Genomic DNA, 19,840 nt, shown 5'->3' with positions numbered 1-19,840 from the left:
AAGCCACCACCTCTGAGCCACTGAACTTCCGAGCTACTGAGCGATGACTATACACCCTCCTTCCCTAAGCCACTTAGCAATTGCCAACAAGCCATTGAGCCAAAGCTGACAAACGAATCCCATACTCCGCCACAATGTAGATGACCAAACAGCCACCACCTCTGAGCCACTGAGCTACTGAGCTACTGAGTGATGGCCACACAGCCACCTCCTCTGAGCCATTAGGCCATTGCGATGCTGAGCCAAAGCTGATGTACCAGTGCCATTGACCAAAACTGCCGGATATTTGAAGTTTCCAAAACTGCAAACTGCTTTTAATACAGCCTTTTGGCCCTTTCTTTCTGGCCCATTCTTTTGGCCCATTACTGGAGGAGAAAACGAGGCTATGGGCAAGTCACGTTCATATTGAATGTTTTTCGATCAGAGGTTTTAATCAAAACTGTATCTAGTATTTATTTTAAATTAAAAGTTTTTTTTGACCCCGTGATTTTCTTCTTTTTTTTTGGAATTAGTTTTTATTTTGGAAACCATGAATAGTTTTTTCACAATCAGATTGCAGCTTACACTAGCTTGAAAATCTAATAACCTTGACAGAACATTCAGATGAACAATTTTCAAACTGTTCACAAGTTCGTAAACTTTTTCAAAATTGGTTTAAACGCCTCTGTTTCAAATTAAATTTCAGACAATAACTGTTATAATATTTGAGTTATATTACACGTGTTTGAAAAACTCAAACAAGTAACTGCAAAACCAATAGAACCACCAATAGAACATTGGCTGTAGATACCTTGCAATTCCAAAGAGATTAAAAATTGTATAGAGGAAAGTTGCCATTTGCGTATCACAACTTTATTCACATTCCAACGACAATAGATCTATTTTAAAGTTGCAAATCTATGGTCCACATTGAGAACTAAGTCCCGAACAAATAGCATTATTGATTTTTGGAATCAATGATGATAAATTATCATAGCTGGTCGAAAAGAAAGCATATCCAGAGGCATATGCGAGTTTAGACAAGCGAGTTTGATCAAGTCCTGATCCCATACCAACAACGATCACCTTAGCATCTTGTTCTGTTCGAATTTTATGAGCAAACTCGAATGATTCATTGTAATCTTGATCGTTACTGCAAAATTGTTTACAGTTTCAACAAAAGATTTTTTGAAAAATAAACAAACTTTGCATTGGCAGCCACAAAAATGATGACAACCTTTTCGATTCCATATCTTTCATCGAATTCTTTACTATCATCAAGACCGTCAAAAGCATAACGGAAAAGACATTCAAGATCCATGTTATTGTCTGTTGTAACATCTGGAACATATTCCAACATATTTAGAACTTCTTGTGTAACATTGGCATTTGATGGAACATCATCAGCTGACCAAACAATTGCATAATCAATGTCTGTCTGAAATTTGATATGTTTTTTGTCTTGTCACTCATCAAATTATCACCTGAAGGTTGAGCATAACTCTAACTTTATCAAGTCCGACATTCCAAGTTGGTGTCAATTGATTGGCGATAAAATTGATTTCTTTTTGGTAATTTGCCTGGGATCCAACGTTGGCTAACCCATTTACAATCAGGAATATGTCACGGTTACATGGTGCCACGGCTGAAAATATTTTTGAATACAAAATTTTGCTTCAAGATTTTTGAAATTTTAGAAAACTCACTATTCACCGACTGATATTGCATCGAAAATCCAGATTTCTGAATAGTTGGGTTTGATTCAAAAGTTACTACGGCGTTTCTTGTCGTTGTGTAGTAAGTTCCAGCACTGGTTACATTAGATCCAGGTCCACCGATTCTAAGAAAAAACACATATTTTTGATTACTACAGTACGCGCGATGTAGGACCCCTTAAGGTTTTCGAAAAATTTCATCGAAAATCTATATTTTTTAATGTTTTATTGAAGGATGTTACGATAAATGAGTAAAACTTGTCCGGATTATTAACTTTTCATGAAATTTGATTACTTTATTTTTAGAAATTTTTCTCATTAGACTTCTAACGTTTGAAGAGAAGAACACAATCTGGCGCTTCATAAAATTACTTTTTTAAACACATTTTTTTAAATTTCGATTGAATAAACTATTTTTAATAAATTAAATTAAATAACTATTCCAATAAATACAAGCCCGCGTGGTTGTTCCATTTCTCATTTTCTCCTCAACGATTTGCCATTTCTCAATCTTAGCAATTCTCTCGAAATGCGATTTTGCAATTCAAAATTAACATCAATCGATAATCGTTGTGATGTGGCAATAATCTCCAAAGATGAAGAACGTTTTGAAGTAAAACTTGTGGAATCAGAGATTGCTCGAGAACTAAATCGTCTTGGAGCATTGAGTCCTCGATCAATGCAAAAGAACATTTTGGTACCATTCACTACTCAAACAGTAAGTTGTTTATTGTTACCAAACTTCAGAAAATGTAGTTGTTAACTTCTAGGTCAAGTATTTGCTCGGCTTGGAAAAAGTCTCAGACAGTACCGATGAAATGGGATGGTTTGGAATTGAAAAATCACTGGAAGAAATTGCAGGATTTGGTCAACATTGTTTTCCAAAAATTTTAGAAATGAAAAATACGATTTGTGATCATATTCTGTCAACGTTGTCAGATGTGAACTGTTTTCTTCTTCACAAGAAATTTCGCGAATTCGATTGCCAGAACCATGCACACAAAACACTTGAATATATTCTTTACAATCTGGTACGTTCAAAATTTAGAAGTTATTTAAAAGTGATATTTTTGAATTATTTCGAGTATTCAAAAGTTCTCACGATATTCCCCCATCTTTAAATAGAAATCAAATTTGAAAATAACTAATTAAGGCGAGAATGGTAGTTGTCGACAAACGGGTTGATGTTGAATTTTATCGTTTACCAGTGGAAGAGGTCAAGCATCTTTTGAGCAGTGAAGAAGTAAATGTTGAGCAGGAGACTCAAATTATTGAAGTTATCAATCAATGGATTGCAGCTGATTTTGAAAATCGTGATAAATTCCGTCCGATGCTCATGTCAACTGTTCGATTTTTGGCTCTGGACCAACAGGTTTTTTTAAAGTTCAGTTTCTAAACTAAACTCATTAACTTGTACAGATTGCCAAATCATTGTCCCAATTCCATCCGTCACTTAAACCAGCACGCCGAACTCGAGATGTTCTCATCATCATCGGTGGATGGCTTCATCGACAAGCATGTGATAGAATTGAATGGTTTGATCCGGAGAATAACTGCTGGAAAGTGTCCCAGCAGAAGCTACCAACAACACTTGCATATCATGGATCAGCAATTGTTGATGGAATTCTCTACTTGTTCGGTGGTTCGACTGGTCAGCGCACTCGTTGCGAAACATGGAAATTGTCAACGGAAACGTGGCAATGGGATCGATGCAATAATATGATGGAACCACGAAACTACATTTCAAACAGTTCTGTGGTGTATGACGGGAGGATTTATGTGTTTGGAGGACAGAATTTCAGAGAGATCACTCGAACTGCAGTGAGAAGTCGTACAGGAGAGGTTTTCGATCCAAAGACCAATAAATGGACTGAAACTGCGTAAGCCCTGTGGCGTTTTTAAATCGACTTGGAAATGCTCTCCGTTGCCAATTGAGAGCGCTTTGCTCCCGAATCATGGGCCTCGTTAGCCCTTTGGTGGAAAAAAAAACTGTAAGGAAATGACATCGATTTCGGAATAGTTTTGCCGCCAAATACCTAACGAGACCCATGGTTCGGGGGCGGAGCGTTATCAATTGACCGTAGAGCATGTTTGCATGTCGATTTCAAAAGTGGTTTTTCTGCATCTTTATAATGTTTTGCTTGTATCCCGATTAATCTGCTTTATATTTTTAGAAGCCTATCAGACATGCGTTCCGACTGTGCTGCTGAAGTATTTGAGAATCAAATCTACGTTAGTGGTGGTTTCAATGGTGACATGATTCTTGCGTCTGTTGAAGTCTACAATCCAATTGGAAATGTTTTCTCTCGAACTGTTGATCTACCGTATCCAATAACTGGTCATTGTCTTCTCAACCACGGTAACCAATTGCTTATTGTTGGAGGATTTGATGGTGCCGAACGACAAAACAAGATTTGGATGTGGCACAGAACTGGTGAATGGCAGCAACGACCGGAGAAGTTGATCTATGGAAGATCAACTAGTGCAGCATGTTCTTACAAAGGATGGTTATTCTCAGTGGCTGGATATACGGAGAAAGTCGAAGCTACTTGTGAAATGTATGTTAATTTTTAAAGAATTTTTAGCTCGATTCGAAATTCAACAATAACTTTTTAAAGATTGCTCCCTGAACCGAATGCATCTCGATTCAGTTTTATTCCTGATGTTCCTAGAGCCAAAAGTGCATTGAACGTTTTGGTGGCACCAAATTGGAGAAACTTTCTGGAACGTAGAGGAACAATCAATGAACAATCAATGGAAATGGATGATGATTATGAAGATGATGCTGGTGCATCGTACATGTCAATTAATAATTGAACTTTTGACATTTTTACTCGGAAAGTAGATAAATGAGGTTTCAATTTCCAGTCAATGAAAAGTTCAAAGATATAATCTATTTGAGCATGCACATCTTAAGGCGTTTGTCCCACATTTCTTGCCTGCCTATGTGCCTGCCTGTCATTTTGTGCCTGTGATCAGGCGAAATAACTTTACCTCAGTACCAAAATTTACCCTTTTTTAACTTTTTTGGAACGAAAAAATACAAAATCGTTTATGAAAACAATTTTTGGCATAAAACCAAAAACCTAAAACACCTTTATAAAAGACAGCCCTTGCTTGTGCGTATGTTCTTATATACGTACGACGTCGTACGTATCTTATTTACATTTGAATTATTTAAAATTGTGAAAAAATAGAAACTTACTGTACAAGTTTCTTCGACACTACAGTTGGTCCATCATAAATTGTGATGAAGTCACAGCAAGATTCCAAATCAAAATGAGAGAATGAAATCTTGAGAACTTTTCCTGGTTCAGCAGAAATGTAATAGTAACACTTGTCATTTGGAGGATAATTGTATGGATACAATGGTGAATTAATGGTTCCATTGTAATAGAAATCATTGTTAACTGGGCATCCAATAAAGTCGTCGTTTGATACGATCACTTTGTCATGATTCTGATAAATTTATATTCTACAGTATTCTAAATTTATAATTTACAGACACAATTACTCAGACGCGAACTTTAGCGACAGTACCCGGTCTCGTCACGATAAAATTTTGATAAATGCAAAAGTTGTTGTCTCATGTTTTTCTGAAGATTTTTGTATTTTGATTTCAAAATGTAGTTTGTTTAATAAATAAAAAAACATATTTTTCTCGAAAAACTATGAAGAATTGACCGCAGCAAATAAAGTTTGGATATACAGTTCACTTTAAAGGCGCGTACCTTCCGCATTTATTAAAATGATGTCGTTCAGAAACCGAACCAGCCGCAAAAATAGCAAAATTCCGCGTCTGGATAACATTGAAAATTCAAAAACTTGAAAAAAAAACTAACATGAATCAAGCTTTTCTTCTTATACGCAGATACTCCTAAATTTAAAATAATAGCGACGAGAAGAATTTGTTTCAACATTTTGAGCAGCACTCTGACTGATTTCTTATCAATTTACGAAGCACAATTTTCCACTTTTCCGGGTGATAAGTCTTTTAACTGATATCACTGATTTGGACTGGGCCGTTGAACTTTGACGTGATTCGATGATTTCAGAGTCATAAACCAATTCTACTAATACGACTTTCAAAGTAATAAAAAAGTTTTTATAAATATTCATTGAACATTTATCTCTAGCAGCAAACACTAATAAAAACAAATCTAGTTATACACGAATCAATTATCAATTAGTCTTTGATTCCTTTTGATTGCTCAAATTTCTTCAACTCTTGTTCCACAAGATCATCGGATTCATCCTTAACTTCGATAACTTCCTTCACTTCAGGCACGTAGAATGTGAGCATATTCTCAATTCCATTTTTTAAAGTGACTCCAGAGCTTGGACATCCTGTGCATGAACCTTGCATCTTCAATTTGACAACACCATCGTCAAAACCAACATAAGTGATATCTCCACCATCTTCTTGTACCATTGGTCTGATACGTGTCTCTAGAATTTCTTTGATCATCATTACAACTTCATCATCTTCTTCCACTTGGTCGGAAACAGTTGCAGCTTCATTTATGACAGGTTTTCCGGTTTGAATGTGATCAGCAATTGTTGAGAAGATTTCCGGACGGAGGAGAGCCCAGTCAACAGTCTCATCTGATTTCGTGACAGTTACAAAATCTTCTCCGAAGAACACACGCTTCACTCCGTCGACTCGAAGAAGTTTTCTGAAAATTTACAAATAAATACTATTTTATCTGAATGGTAGTTAAAATTTGGAATATTCCTTACATAGCAAGTGGACTTTGTTTTGCTGTAGCCGCTGAGCTGAAATCGTATGTTTTCGAGGCGTCTGGGAGAAGCTGTTGACCTGAAATACTACATTTCAGATTTTAAACAGTGAAGTTTCCACTAACCAGGTAAAAATTTTAAAGAAAGTGGATTAGGTGTCTCCTGAACTTGAATATACATTGATCGAGCTGAAATTTTAAAAAATGAAAGAATTTCTGGAACCAGTATCACCTGCTTGTACAAAGCTCCGGTTCAGTCTTGTGAGCATTTTTGATGAAATCATTTTTCTGAAAATTTTTGTTCTTTCAACATCTACCGACTTAATTCTCAAGATATAGGAATCAAAACCTCGAGTTGTACATTTCAATAGCCTAACCTGTATACTTTCAAGAATCACGATTCATGGATCAACATAAAGCGAAGAAAGTCATAATTAATTAGCAATGAAATAAATGCCCAGGTTTCATATGAAACAACGAGTAAAACATCAAAAGTGAAAAATAAGACACACTTTTCAATAAAGGGAAGAAAAAGTTGGGACCATTTGACATCCGTCTCAAATACATATGTGTTGTGTTGGAAGACTTGAAAAATAACCGAAAAAAAAGAAGTAGTATGTCGGGGGAGATATAAAAAGAACAAAAAATGGGTAAACGGGAATAATTTGGACAGAAGAGTACAATTTCCACAAGGCTGAGCTCGCAAGAAAACACTTGCTAGGGATGGGAAAGATCGAACATTTGAGAGTTGAAAGAAAAAATGGACCAAAAAAGGCTAGATTTAAAATGAAGAAAAAGTGTTACAAAACCCGGAACGAGGAGACGAAATAAAGAAAAATGGATGCAATTCAACCGGGAAGACATATTGTTTCACGGTTGAATAAAAAACAAGTAAACACCGAATTATTATGAGGGGAGGGGGGACTAATTGACAAGAAGACGATTTTGTGAGCGATATCTACCAGTTGGAAGACCATTTATTTGACGAGGATGACTGATGATTTTGTTGGCCAGATGCAGACTGCTGTTGCTGTCCAAGTCGGTTCCAATCCATTCTGTAATAAATAAACAAATATTTAATTAGAAATCGTAGAACTTACGCTTGAGGCATCTGACCGTAAGGCTGTTGCTGTGAACTCTGTCCGTATTGCTGATACATTTGCTGCATAGAAGTTCGAGATGGGTTCGTCGTGGAAGATGCATTTCCAAGAGAAGAGAATCCAGGTGGAGCTTGTGGAGCAACAAATGGTGGCGGTTGGGGCCGAGGTTGGATCATTCCGAGTCGCGATTGATTTGCAGAAGCGTTGCTGGGAGCTCCGAACGGCTGTGGCTGTTGAGAGTTATGCATGAACGATTGTTGTGCGAGTCCTTGTTTCTTCTGTTGTTGTTGTTGCTCGAGAATAGCAGCAATAACGCCATCAGAGTCATTCTAAATTTCCATTCATTAATTTTTAAACTGATCCTGCTATCTTAACATCAAATTTGTCCTAAACTTACATTAAATCCATCAAATTGCTTTATTCCTCTCTGTGACAATGACGGCATGCTAATTTGCCCTAAAACACTGGCATCCGTATACGAAGGTGATGGATAGTAGCTATTTGCAAGTTGACTACTTGTTGGACCAGGTGCTCCTGTAGAACTCTCTTGATGAGTCAATAATTGGGCGGCAAGCTGCAAATAAATCAAATAACGTATTTTCAGACATAAATCACGGATCCCTACATGGTTATACAGATTGGATCCCTGTCCATCTTGACCTAGCGACTGCATCTGATTGTAAAGTTGCTGCTGCTGTTGTTGTGATTGTAGCATTGAAAACTTTGAAGACATCAAGTCACTTGGTTGCTGAGAACTTTGAGACTGATGCTGTTGGTATTGTTGCTGGAATTGCTGAATCCTTTGCTGTTGTTGTTGTAGTGCTTGCTGCTGTTGAAGGTGTTGAATTTGCTGTTGTTGTTGCTGTTGAATATTCGTGGAAGTGCTATTAGCAACAGAATTCGATTGAGATCTTGCAAACAGGGGTGGTTGAGATCTATTCGGATCACGAGCAGACGGTGCAAATGAGGCTGGCATCCAACCTTTCAGTTCCAAAGAAGATAATCCAGTAGTAACAGAAGACGTAGATGGCTGCTGCACTGGTGCTGATGATATGGTTGAAGCACCTTGTGGACTCGAAGTAGCATTAGGAAGTGATGAGTTAATAAGAAGCTGCGATATGAACTCGTTTTGTCCCCATTCATTCTGAAATAAGATAAAAATTTAGAAATTTGTTTTCAATGCTGTTAAACTAACCGATGAATCATTTTTTGAGTTGGAATTGTTCAAACTCGAATTGGCACCCAATTGTGGAAGGAATTGAGAAAACAATCCTCCCCAAGCTGAATCTTCATCTGATTTTCCCCATATGTTCCCGACTTTGCCTTCATCAAACATTCTCATTTTGGAAAAATCGAAGTCATCACTGTTTCCATTTTTGTCGTCGTTTTGATTATTTACTGAAGGTTTGGCAGGGATTACGGTAGCAACAGAATTCATTCCAGTCGGTTTGAATTGACCAAAAGCAAGTTGTTCATCAAACAATTCGTTTCGAGCTGTAGTCATATTGTTTTGAGTCTGTTGTTGCTGTGGTGGACCAGGAGCACGAGAGAAATCAGTTGAAGGGCGAGTTCCGGGTGCTTTGGAGAAAGAAGACTGCGAAACTTGAACCGATGATTGTGGTCGTGAAATTGGTTGCGAGTATCGCTGACCAATTGGGTCTGGAAGACATGGCTGAGCAAGCTTTTGTTCTGGTCGCGCTAGCTGTTGCTGTTGCATATGTTGAACAGATTGAACAGATTGAACTGGATGAACTGGTTGAATCAGAGGAGTTGTGGTTGGCTCTCTCCGGAGTGATGGAGCAATAACACGATCAAGAACATTTTCTGAAAATAAACAAAGTTATTCAGAGACAAGGAGAAGGAAAACGTACGATTGGGTCTCGATGGAGCTGCAATTGAAGAAGCGGGCACTGGAGCAACAAAGTTCTCTGCAGGAGCAACTCGAACAAGAGTCTCAGACGCTTGATCCTGCCGGGATTGTAACTTTGATTGCTGCTGCGTAGATGGAATTTGTGGAGCTTGCTTCGGTGACTGTGAAATTCGTTTCGTTTCCATTAAGGGCTCAACTTTCTCTTCTCGTGCTGCCATTCTTTGATGCCACACATTACCGCCACCCGAGTCCTTCTGATGATGGTGTGATTTAGCGGATCTCTGAGACGATTGTTGTGGAATAGGTGAGGCAGATTGACGAGCAATGCTTGCTGAAGATAAAGATTTTGGAATGGATGATGGAGCATAAGTCGAATCAACTGCACTCTTCGATGTACCTTCAGATGAAAATGACGAAGCAACTGACAAATTGCCGCGAAGAACTGTCCGAATTGCATCGGTGACCAAGACATCGGCATCATATATCATATAATTGATTATGTTCATCGCGTATCTCACCATTTCTGGTGTTCCTTTTGCTAGAACTGTTCTTTCAGCTTGTTTGTTGGATTCCTGTATTTTATTGATTTCGATGATGGCTCCAGTTGCTTCGCGAACAGCATTAACATTCGATCCGCCTTTTCCAATCACTCGTGATGCAGCATAAGCGGGAATCGTAAGCTTCCAACTGCTCTCATTTCTCTGAAATAAAAATAATTGTTCATTGCATATTATTTCCAATGTCATTCTAGTTGATTTTTATTTATTCAAAATTCCTGTCTGACATACAAACAATTTTCCCTGTTTACCATAATAATACATTACTATTTTTCAATTCAGGGGTTTTCAAGTGCCGTCATTTCACGAAATAGTTATTTTCAAATGTCCATAAACAGGCAACACATACCGTGTCAATTTCATATGGTGGCGTTTGATCAGATATAACGCTTGAAGTTGTCGATGATTCTTTAGCCTGACTCGATCCAGCACTCGAAGGAGCTCCATAACCAGATTTCTTAGAAGACTTCACTTTTTTGCCCTCTTTTCCAGCTTTACACCACTCTTCTGATTCAGAATACGATCCTGGAGAAACCATTGGAGCATGAATCTTAGCTGGGGGAGGGATTGTGACGACGATAGGTTCATATGGCATTTCAGACGGTTCTTCAGCAATTGATGCCTTTGGTTCAACAACAACTTTTGGTCCTTTCGGTACGCCATCCGGATTTGTCTTTCTTCGATTTCTTCTTGGCTTTGGTGGTTCTTTTGGGGGTTCTTCAACGACAATAGGTACTGGTTCCGGAACAGGTTCAGAAATTACAACAGGCTCAGGCTCAGGAACTGGTTCCGGTTCAGGTTCAGGTTCAGGTTCCGGCTCCGCTTCTTGTTTCTTGATCTTTTTCTCCTCCTTCTTCTTGATCTTCTTATCCTTCTGTTTTTGCTTTTTCACCTCCTTTTGAACTTTTTCCTCATCAATGAGTTCCAATAATTTTTGCGCAGCCAACTCTGCCGATTCAGCTTGTGCTTTTTTGGCTGATCGAATAATATCAATACATTCTCCACACTTCTTTTTGATATCATCTGTTTCAGCTGTTTGTTGAGCACGAATCAGATCTTGTTCATTTGGAAACTGCTTGGCCGAGTTTACCATATACTTTACAATTTCCACATGTCCCTTCCGAAACGCGGCCATCATTGGCGATATTTTTCGATTGTCGAACATATCGGGATCAGCTCCTTTTTCTAATAATGCTTGTGCAGTCGAAAGATAGCCTCCGTTGCATGCGAGCCAGAGAGCTGTGCATCCCTAAAATGTAATAATTGTGTAAAGAAATATAAAAGTCTAAGTAGTAAAATCAAACCTTCTTGTTTCGAACGTCAACAGCAGCATCCCCATTGAGCAACATTCGCACAAATTTCTCATGTCCTTTCTCTGCTGATATAGTTAATGCAGTGTCTTTGGTTTGTTGAACAGGAGACGCGTTTGTATCAGCGCCAGCTGCAATCAACAGATTTCCGACATCCACGTAACCACCGCTCGCGCACTCCATTAATGGTGTGAGACCAGTTTTTGCACGATGCTCGACATTCGCGTTGTATGCCAAAAGAAGTTTCACAACTTCCGTACGACCTTGGAAACTGGCGAGTGTCAGCGCAGTGTTTCTGAAAAATTGGAAAATGGTTTGGTTTTTGCGCGGAGAAAACAATTTCTCACCTATTTGTCTCGATTTGAGCATTGATATCACTTCCTTTCTCAAGTAGAACCCGCGTCGCTTCTCTATGTCCATTCATTGAGGCCAGCATCAGGGGCGAGATGCCCAATTTGCTTCCCGTTCTCGAATTGATCTCGGATCCGGCAGTCAAAAGCATGTTGACTATTTCAATATATCCTCCGGATGAAGCTAGCGATAATGGAGTATAGTCACTGACATTTCGATGCTCTTTGTTGGCGCCATGTGCAAGCAATAGTTCCACAACATCCTTGCGACCTCCAGAACATGCTAATGAAAGAGCTGTGTCCTTTGTTCTGTCCGATTGTGCTTCAATGGCAGCATGATTTTTAAGCAAAACTTCAACTACCGAAGAATGACCGGCAGTAGCAGCAATTATGAGCGGAGAAAATCCTTTTTTATCGCGATGCTCGATATTGGCTCCTTCTTTTAGCAATAATTCGACGATATCTTTGTGACCATTGGCACATGCTATAGTCAACGGAGTTTCCAACGTTGTTTCCGTAGCCTTGTCGATTGCATTTGACCGGGATTTTGCGCGTTCAGCTCCATCACCTTCCGAATGTGTCCGTCTGAGCTGTCCTTGTTGCTGTTGCGATTGGACTGACTTTGCCATCAGAGATTTTGAGCTAGTAGAGATCTGGAAATGAATTTTTATTAATGAAAAAAGGAAGAGAAAATAATTTTACTCACCAGTGTCCCTGATGATGTTTTTCCTTTCTTCTGTATCTCGATAGCTTTTAACAGATGATTCTTTTCCTGCACGCACTTGTCATAGAACGCGCAGTCTGTCGAATCTCGGAAGAGCTTTAAATAGTCTTCCTTGATTCTTTTGTCGGTCACTGAAACTGGGCTTTGATTAAAAGAGAGAAATAGAAGAGCAAAGCAATGCAAGTGAGAAGGAAATAAATAAAAATCATACAATTATCAACGGAACGTCGCAGGAGAGAGCTACCGGATTCTTTGTTGACTACGCTCCTCATCCGAGAAATAACAGTATTTTTCTGCTTCTCCGTCAAACCCGAAAGCAGTTTTTTGAGAATTCGATCACCAGCTAAAAAAATTAACGTTTCAGATTTGATGGAAATTTTCTTATCGAGAAATGGCATTTACTACCCTTGCGCGAGACACCGTGGACATTTTTTCGCGCAAATAATTTATCTCTATTAGTGCAAAACAATCTAGAAAAGAGAAAGCACAAATAAACGGAGGAAATTAGGTAAAACAACGAGTTTCTCTCTTCCAAAACGACTCGCAAACGAGATGAAAGAGGAAAACAGAAGCTAGGCCATTGGGGCGGTACCTAGTCCCCCGCGCCGCAACGAAAGTCATCGGCGTGATTTAGCAGCACAAGTGTGCTGAAAACAAATATTTATGAGCGTAATGAAATGGAAAATCTTTTTAAAAAGCAATTTGTGACTTTTTTAATTGATTATTAATATGAAAATTATAGTTTTCGCGTCATTTCTCAACTTTAGAAACTCAAAACTTCGTGACAATCACGCGAATGTATTGTTTCAATTTTCATTCGGATTACTTCCCGTCATCGTTAGCTGATTTCAGAATTCCGCGGGCGCGGTAAGATATATAATTTCATAGTGCGAAAGAGCGAGAGACGCAGGCATAAAAAGTAAACCGCATGTTTTCGCGAAGGGCGGGCACGTGATGGGCCGCCCCACCCATGCTTTCCGCGTTCCTTTTCGTCGTTGACGACGACGAAGGAAAAGGGAGGAATGACGCAAGAATCAATAAACTGAAGTGTGAGAATGAATGTTGTGTTCGTGTCCGGTGTCCCGCGCGCGGAAGAGCTTCTCGAAAAGATTTGTTTCGTACATTCTAACTGTAACTCTGAACAAAAATGATCAGGCAATGCACTAGCAATGTAGGCCGTTGTAAGAGCCAAGTCTCGGTTTGATTCAGTCGGATTTGCTCGAAATAGCTTCTCCATTTCAGCTGCAAGCTTTATGATTCCAGGATATATCTTCTTCGCCTCCAATCCATCTTTCTGAAAAAAAACTTTATTTAGTTGTGCAATATTCAATGGAACGAATACAATTTTCGATATAATAAGTGGTTTCTGAGGAAAACGACAAATAACTTACAAATCTTACAGACACTTTGAAGTCTGAACCATTATGAATCGAAAAAACGATTTTCGGCATTACTGGCAGAAACTAATGAGAATAAAACTTTCACATTTAAAATTTAGTACCCCAACTTTCCACGTCAAACAAAAAACTACACTATTGAGAAAATTGACGTTTTAAATTATTTTTCTAAATGAATATTTGAAAAAATCTCTTAACCTTCATAGCTCCAGGTTGTTTTGTTGTCACGTCCGATGTATCAGCTGGGTTTGGAGCAGTCAGACTAGTCTTCTTTGGACCAGATGGAATTGGTTTCGATGGTCCAAAACGTTCCTCTTGATGCTCAATTGGAAAATTCGACTCCATATCTCGAACGCTGATCGCACAGCCATTTCTTTCTCTGAACATTGAGCTCATTTTGATAAGGGCGGCACGAAAAGCTCCTTCTTGAATGTGATGAATGGATGCATATTGCTGATGATTGCATGGTTTCTTGTTGTCAGAGAGCACTAAAAAATTAGAACAATTTAAAGAAATTCAAGATTCGAGTTCTTTACAGCTGGAAATCTATTTAAAAGTACAAATTGCCATCCTTTGGCGTTTAGAAAATAGTTAAAACTATCCCATTTCACTGATTGATTTTAAAATATTACATTTAGTTGCAAATGATGCTCCACCAAACAATCGCATGGCATCATCAGAATGGAAGCTGATTCCTGTCATAGCTGCACTAGCCGCATTCAATGATCCAACTGTAGCTGGAACACGTGGCATCTCTTCACCATTATTCATTTTCGCAAAAACAGATGCCAAGTACGTCTGACTGTCCATTCCAGTTGCTGCTGCAGCAACAGCTGATACTGCAGCTGCAGCATTTGTAGAGTGGCCTTCATTACATTGTTGGAACGAGGAAAGCTCAATTGGTCTTCCAATTTTTCTTTCCATTTCCAACCAGCCATGAGATACAAGTTCAGCCCATAACTTTATATTCGGAACGAGTTCTCCGTTATATAGCTTGTCCATATCTTGTCGATTTGGTGGAGGAGGAAAATTGATTTTTCCTTCACTTGTGAATCCATACACTGATTCGATTGCTCGAAGGACTTTTTTGATTTCGGCCGTCTCTGTTTCAGTGCTTTTGTGCGTTTCGTAAGCAACCATTTGTCTGAAATTTATGGGTTTTTACGATTTTTCAAAACAATTTAGAAAACATAAATAATCTGGCAAACTGATAAATCAGCCCCAGAAAATGCTTAATTTTATTTTGCTCTAAGAATACGGTACCCGGTCTCGACACGACAATGTTGTTGAATGCTGAAATGTCTGCGCCTTTAAAGAGTGCTGTAATTTCAAACTTTCGTTGTGTGGAATTTTCATCAATTTTGCGAAGTTTTTCTCAAGATTTGTGAAAATATGTGTTTTATGGCTTTGTTCAAGTTTTAAAAAAATAAATACATATATTTTTAAATAGAAAATCTATGAAAATTCCTCAAAGTTCGAAATTACAGTATACATTAAAGGCACACACATTTTTGTATTTAATAAAAACTTTTCGTGTCTAGACCGCATTTCTAGAGCAAAAACACAAAATTTGATGTCTGGGTAATGACATACTGTTGCATTTTGAGAAGATGAGTGAGCATGTCAATTTCTTGAGTTGAAAATGGCATTTCATGAAGACCCATTTGCTTGCTTCCTTTTCTTTTTGGATACATTCCATTGAACATTGACAACATATCCTGTCCCTGTAATCTCGTCTAATTACGGTTGAAAATGACTTATCAAAGCTATTTTTCCTCACCGATGGCATTCCCTTCCTTCTTTTCTTCCCATTTTTACTACTGCATCTAGTTATTCCAAGCTTTGGAGGATCTTTGTCCATTGGCATATTTCCTTTAGTAAATTCAACAAGAAGACTCATCAAATCAATACTTCCATGTCTAGCAACCTCCATAAAACAATTAACTCCGTCGTCCATTTTGAGCATAGGATCTGCGCCGTTTCGAATCAAAAACTCAGCAATCTCCATATTTCCTTCGCTACACGCCAATGATAAAGCAGTTGCATCGTTTTTGGAAGATTTAAAGTTTACAGATGCTCCTTTACTAAGCAATAATTGAACAACTTCGAAGTGATCTCCTTTTGCCGCTTTCATCAACGCAGTTCGTTCGTCTTGTTCAAAGTTTAAATCGGCTCCAGCACGAATCACTTCTTCCACAATTAACAGAGATCCAAAATCAGCTGCAGAGACGAGAGCTCTACTGAGTTGATCTTGAGGAATTGTTTTACAATGGGCTAATATGAATTGAATACATTCTAAATGACCATTTCGAGCGGCTTCAACAATTGGTGAAGTCTTTCCAGCAGTTAAGTCTCCTCCTTTTTCTATGAGCATCTTCATAATTGCACTGAAACATTTAAGAATTTAAAGAAATAACTATAAACTAAACAAACTTACATGTAACCATTTCTTGCAGCTAAAGATAACGGTGTATCTCCTGTGTCTGGATTTGAAACATCAACTTCAGCATGCTTGGATAACAATAACTTGACCACACCAGCTTGATCACCTTGATCGCCAGCACACGCTTCCATCAAAGGCGTATTCTTCTTATTACTGAGCTCTTCAATCTTGGCACCAGCTGCGAGGAGAACTTCTACAACTTCTGGATATCCGCCAGCACTTGCAACAATCAAAGGGCTCGGCTCAATTGTGACTTCTGTGCATAGATCAGCAGGAGTTCCACGTGAAAGCATAAGTTTACACACATCGATGTGGCCTTCCATTGCTGCTTCCATCAGAGCAGAATAACGTTCGAGGCATAACTCTTGTTTTTCTTCTTCCGTTTGTGGCGGATTCTTTTCGTAGTAATCCATAATTGCGGTGACGATTTTAATGTGACCTTTTTGAGCGGAAAGAGTCAGAGCCGAATCCTGAAAATGTTACAAATAGTTTTGAGTTAATAACTTTTTTATATATTATCTGTACAACTTTAGGATTTTTGTTGCTTTTTTCGAGAGCCGAAAAAACCGAAGTCCCAGTGTCCCGTGAATTCTTCAAGTATTATTTTTTCATTATAACTCAGTTTTAGAATATATTAACATTAGACTGTCACTTTTAAAAATGTGTTTAAATTGCCCAATATAGTGGTTATAAAATATCACCATAGAGAGATATTTACAACCAATTGACTCAAAAATTATGCTCTTGGGAATGCATTTGAACTCTTCCTTGTTGTTTTATTATTATGTGGAGATATATGAGAGGTGAGTGACATTCGAAAAAACTCGACCCGAATATCCATTATACAGTTGAAAAGACCTTCAGAATTTTATTTTTATCTGTTTTAAAGTTTGATATCAATATAAGTTTTATAAGACTTACAATTTAAAAAAACAATGTCTTTTTTCCATAAAAAACAAATTATTTTTGTGATAATCTGGAAAATGTATACAAATTTCCGGTGGAACTTTCTTTTTATTAAACCTTTTTTTGAGATAGAAATACGGAAACTTACTCGTTCTTGTTGTCGAAGATTAAGAAATCGAGGCCTATAACCCATTTCCAAGAATTCTTTCAAAGTATCCGTTCCACCAACAAGTGCAACTTCCATCATTGCATCATGATAATGATTATTGATAAGATAAACATCTGGCTTCTTGGGTCCTTCCGTCATTAAAATCTCTCGTACAACATCTCTTCCATCTGTTGATGCTGCATAAATAAGTGCCGTATTACAGTTTGGAATCGACGCAACATTCGGATCGGCGCCCAATTCAAGAAGTCGTCGAACAATAGTTTCACTGGAACTTGCAGCCGCTTCCATTAGAGGAGTGATTTTTGATAGTTTATCACCACGAAACTGCATAACTCCAATTTCGTGAGAATACTCAACAAATTGTTCAATCTGAAGGAATAATTATAGTTTGAAATTTCATGAAAAACGTTTCTAAATGACTTACACCAACTCGAGCTGCAAGAAGAAGCATTGCATTTTGCTGAACAATTTGACTATCAATGGAAGGAAGTTGACGAAAATTGATTATCGAATCTTTTTTCTCGTTATTCGAAGGTGTGGAATCGAATACTGAAATTTAATATTATTTCTGTTTATTTTCTTTATTTTTTTTTCCAGAAATTTATCACCGTCCATGTTATCGTCCATTTCAGTCAGTCACATCATAAAGCTAAAACAAACAGTTTTTAAGCATATTTTCTTATTCTGTACTAACACTCAATGTCTATTATAAAATGTTGTTAATGTTGTTTTACTTTTATTTTGTGGATAAGTTCAAAGCGTTACGAGATCCTAAGGCATTTTGAAATCAAAAAATGTTTGAGCATAAAAGCTTGATTTTGTAATATTTGTACGATTTTTGTAATATAGTATGAAATAACGGGCTGTTTTTTTAATCAAAACTTACCACCATTCTCGTCGCTGAGTTGGGTTTCATCGTTGTCTTCAAGCGAATCTTCGTCAAAAACATAAATATCACGAATCGCTGCTTTCATTAATTCTTCGGCGAATGTAGTGGCAAGAAAGCTGAAAAATAATTCTATAATGTTTTTTTTATTTTTTCAGGTTCCTTTTTTCCGTCAATCAATTTATAATTTTCAAAATGTCTAGAAAATTGAGCATGAAATGCGATTTTGTATTCAAAAATAATAACAAAAATTTCATTTTCATAACTTTCGACTGCAACTTTCGACTTTTTCGGAAACTTTGCAAAAAATAACCTATTCCGCAATGTCATTCCAACGTGTTTCATAGAAAATGGAAAAAAATGGCGCTCCTGATTTTCAATTTTTCGGTATATAATTTTTGATATGTACTTTGTATAAGTGCTAATTTATTTAAGGTGAATACTCGAAAAATTCCAATTACTTATTCAATCAAAAATTTCAATTTGAAAACTCACGAGTAAGCCATCGAGGAAACCGAGGTAAGTGCATCGACAGCATTTTTGATTGGAACCTTTTTGGGATCCAAAGGGTTGTACGGTCCAAATCTTTCAGGTTTTTCACTTTTATGATCTTCAAGAAGGTCGGATATTTTAAAAAGGATTTGACAATCATCCATTTGTCGACTCTGAAATTAATAAAAATCGAGACTTTAAACTAATTGAAATATTTACCTCAATTATATCGAGAAGGTTGGAGACCGGGGGAAATCGACACTTGTCCGATGAGAGGAAATGCTCAAAATTGAGAATTTTGAGAACAGTTGAGATGGCTTTTGTCGGAAAATGCTCACAGTCATCGTCTTCGATTTCGATGGCAATTGTGTGAAGGCAATCGTAAAGCTAAAATATAAATTTATTGAAATTTTTTTAGTCGAACAAAAATAGCTCACCCTAGCACCAAAGTGGTAAAAAGATGAAAAAACTCGTTGTCGTTTTTCTTCGTCTGCTCCATCCATATCCATTTCTAATGGAATGAGGTGATTGAACATATTAAGGTGAGCCATTCCACCTTTGGCTAAACTAACACGGTGGTCTCGTCGCTTCTGAAATTTTTAAAATAATTGATATTGGAAAATTCTGAATTTTTAAGCAAAAAGGAAAATACAAAGAAAAATGATTGTTTTAACTGAAACAATAATCTTAATGGTAACTTTTCAAAACAAAAATTTTCTTCCGGAAACCTATGTGGCAGGTGAAGAGGATAACCCATAATTTCAAAATGTTGGAAAACAATTTATTGTGTTTCTTCCATGAAAGTAAGACACAGGCGATGTTCGGAGAAGTTGTAGGCGCGTGACAGACATAATACACGTCTTCTTCCATCTGCCCTTTTCGTTTCACTATCGGAACAACGGCATGGCAACGGGCATGAGGAGGAAAGGAATTAGGGAGGATGTGAGAAGATGAATCGATGGATGATAGTGATAAAGAAGGAACATATTGATTATTGTTCGCAATAACATTCTAGAAAATTTAGAAAATCCTAAAATTAGCATTCAAAAAAATAAATGACTTCGTAGATCCGAAACGCATGTTACTTTTTGAATTAAACATAATGATTTCTTAACAATCGATATAAACAATTTTCTCAAATATATTAAAACTAACTTTATCAAAACTAGAAAAAAATTATGGAGGATAATCCGAATACTCGCG

At 37.5% G+C, this 19,840-nt stretch overlaps 4 protein-coding genes and 2 non-coding genes across 15 annotated transcripts; 2 read left to right on the top strand and 4 right to left on the bottom strand.

Annotated features, from left to right (window-relative positions):
* Nucleotides 1-839: 839 nt before the first annotated feature.
* R10H10.3 (CUB domain-containing protein) lies at nt 840-5,629 on the bottom strand. The gene is made up of 6 exons (NM_069517.5): nt 5,537-5,629; nt 4,900-5,153; nt 1,686-1,819; nt 1,464-1,624; nt 1,185-1,417; nt 840-1,132 (listed from the first exon to the last, which is right to left on the bottom strand). Exons 1-6 carry the CDS (start codon nt 5,612-5,614, stop codon nt 898-900), a joined length of 1,095 nt encoding a protein of 364 aa, NP_501918.1. The 5' UTR covers nt 5,615-5,629; the 3' UTR covers nt 840-897.
* 21ur-14770 lies at nt 1,192-1,212 on the top strand. The gene has a single exon (NR_056530.1).
* Nucleotides 2,207-4,556, top strand: spe-26 (Spermatocyte protein spe-26). The gene is made up of 6 exons (NM_069518.5): nt 2,207-2,412; nt 2,465-2,725; nt 2,848-3,066; nt 3,114-3,574; nt 3,869-4,252; nt 4,313-4,556. The coding sequence occupies exons 1-6, from the start codon at nt 2,224-2,226 to the stop codon at nt 4,509-4,511; spliced, it is 1,713 nt and encodes a 570-aa protein (NP_501919.1). The 5' UTR covers nt 2,207-2,223; the 3' UTR covers nt 4,512-4,556.
* 21ur-13277 lies at nt 2,381-2,401 on the bottom strand. Its single transcript, NR_056529.1, has one exon.
* A 153-nt stretch (nt 5,630-5,782) lies between the features above and the next one.
* nfu-1 (NFU1 iron-sulfur cluster scaffold homolog, mitochondrial) lies at nt 5,783-6,721 on the bottom strand. Its single transcript, NM_069516.9, has 4 exons — nt 6,666-6,721; nt 6,560-6,622; nt 6,435-6,513; nt 5,783-6,370 (listed from the first exon to the last, which is right to left on the bottom strand). Exons 1-4 carry the CDS (start codon nt 6,715-6,717, stop codon nt 5,881-5,883), a joined length of 684 nt encoding a protein of 227 aa, NP_501917.2. The 5' UTR covers nt 6,718-6,721; the 3' UTR covers nt 5,783-5,880.
* A 94-nt stretch (nt 6,722-6,815) lies between these two features.
* Nucleotides 6,816-19,233, bottom strand: mask-1 (the record flags this gene model as incomplete). 10 transcript variants are annotated; one of them, NM_069515.4, is made up of 24 exons in its annotated part: nt 6,816-7,488; nt 7,534-7,862; nt 7,931-8,107; nt 8,159-8,677; nt 8,729-9,357; nt 9,405-9,734; nt 9,801-10,104; nt 10,310-11,209; nt 11,265-11,565; nt 11,618-12,273; nt 12,327-12,475; nt 12,556-12,687; nt 13,467-13,638; nt 13,940-14,229; nt 14,374-14,885; nt 15,335-15,465; nt 15,522-16,128; nt 16,179-16,654; nt 17,239-17,628; nt 17,684-17,808; nt 18,146-18,264; nt 18,641-18,810; nt 18,857-19,024; nt 19,075-19,231. In NM_069515.4, 24 exons carry the CDS (start codon nt 19,186-19,188, stop codon nt 7,392-7,394), a joined length of 7,797 nt encoding a protein of 2,598 aa, NP_501916.2. The 10 variants fall into 10 exon arrangements, with proteins under 10 accessions (NP_501916.2, NP_001263773.1, NP_501915.2 ...); NM_001276844.3 differs by having other exon boundaries at nt 12,327-12,481; nt 19,075-19,226; NM_001380446.2 differs by having other exon boundaries at nt 6,825-7,488; nt 12,327-12,481; nt 15,335-15,477; nt 19,075-19,229.
* Between the last annotated feature and the right edge of the window lie 607 nt (nt 19,234-19,840).

Source organism: Caenorhabditis elegans, chromosome IV (genome assembly GCF_000002985.6).
Source record: "Caenorhabditis elegans chromosome IV".
NCBI lineage: Eukaryota > Metazoa > Nematoda > Chromadorea > Rhabditida > Rhabditidae > Caenorhabditis > Caenorhabditis elegans.
Note: the sequence above shows the minus strand (reverse complement) of the source record. Positions and strands in the feature narration are given on the sequence as shown.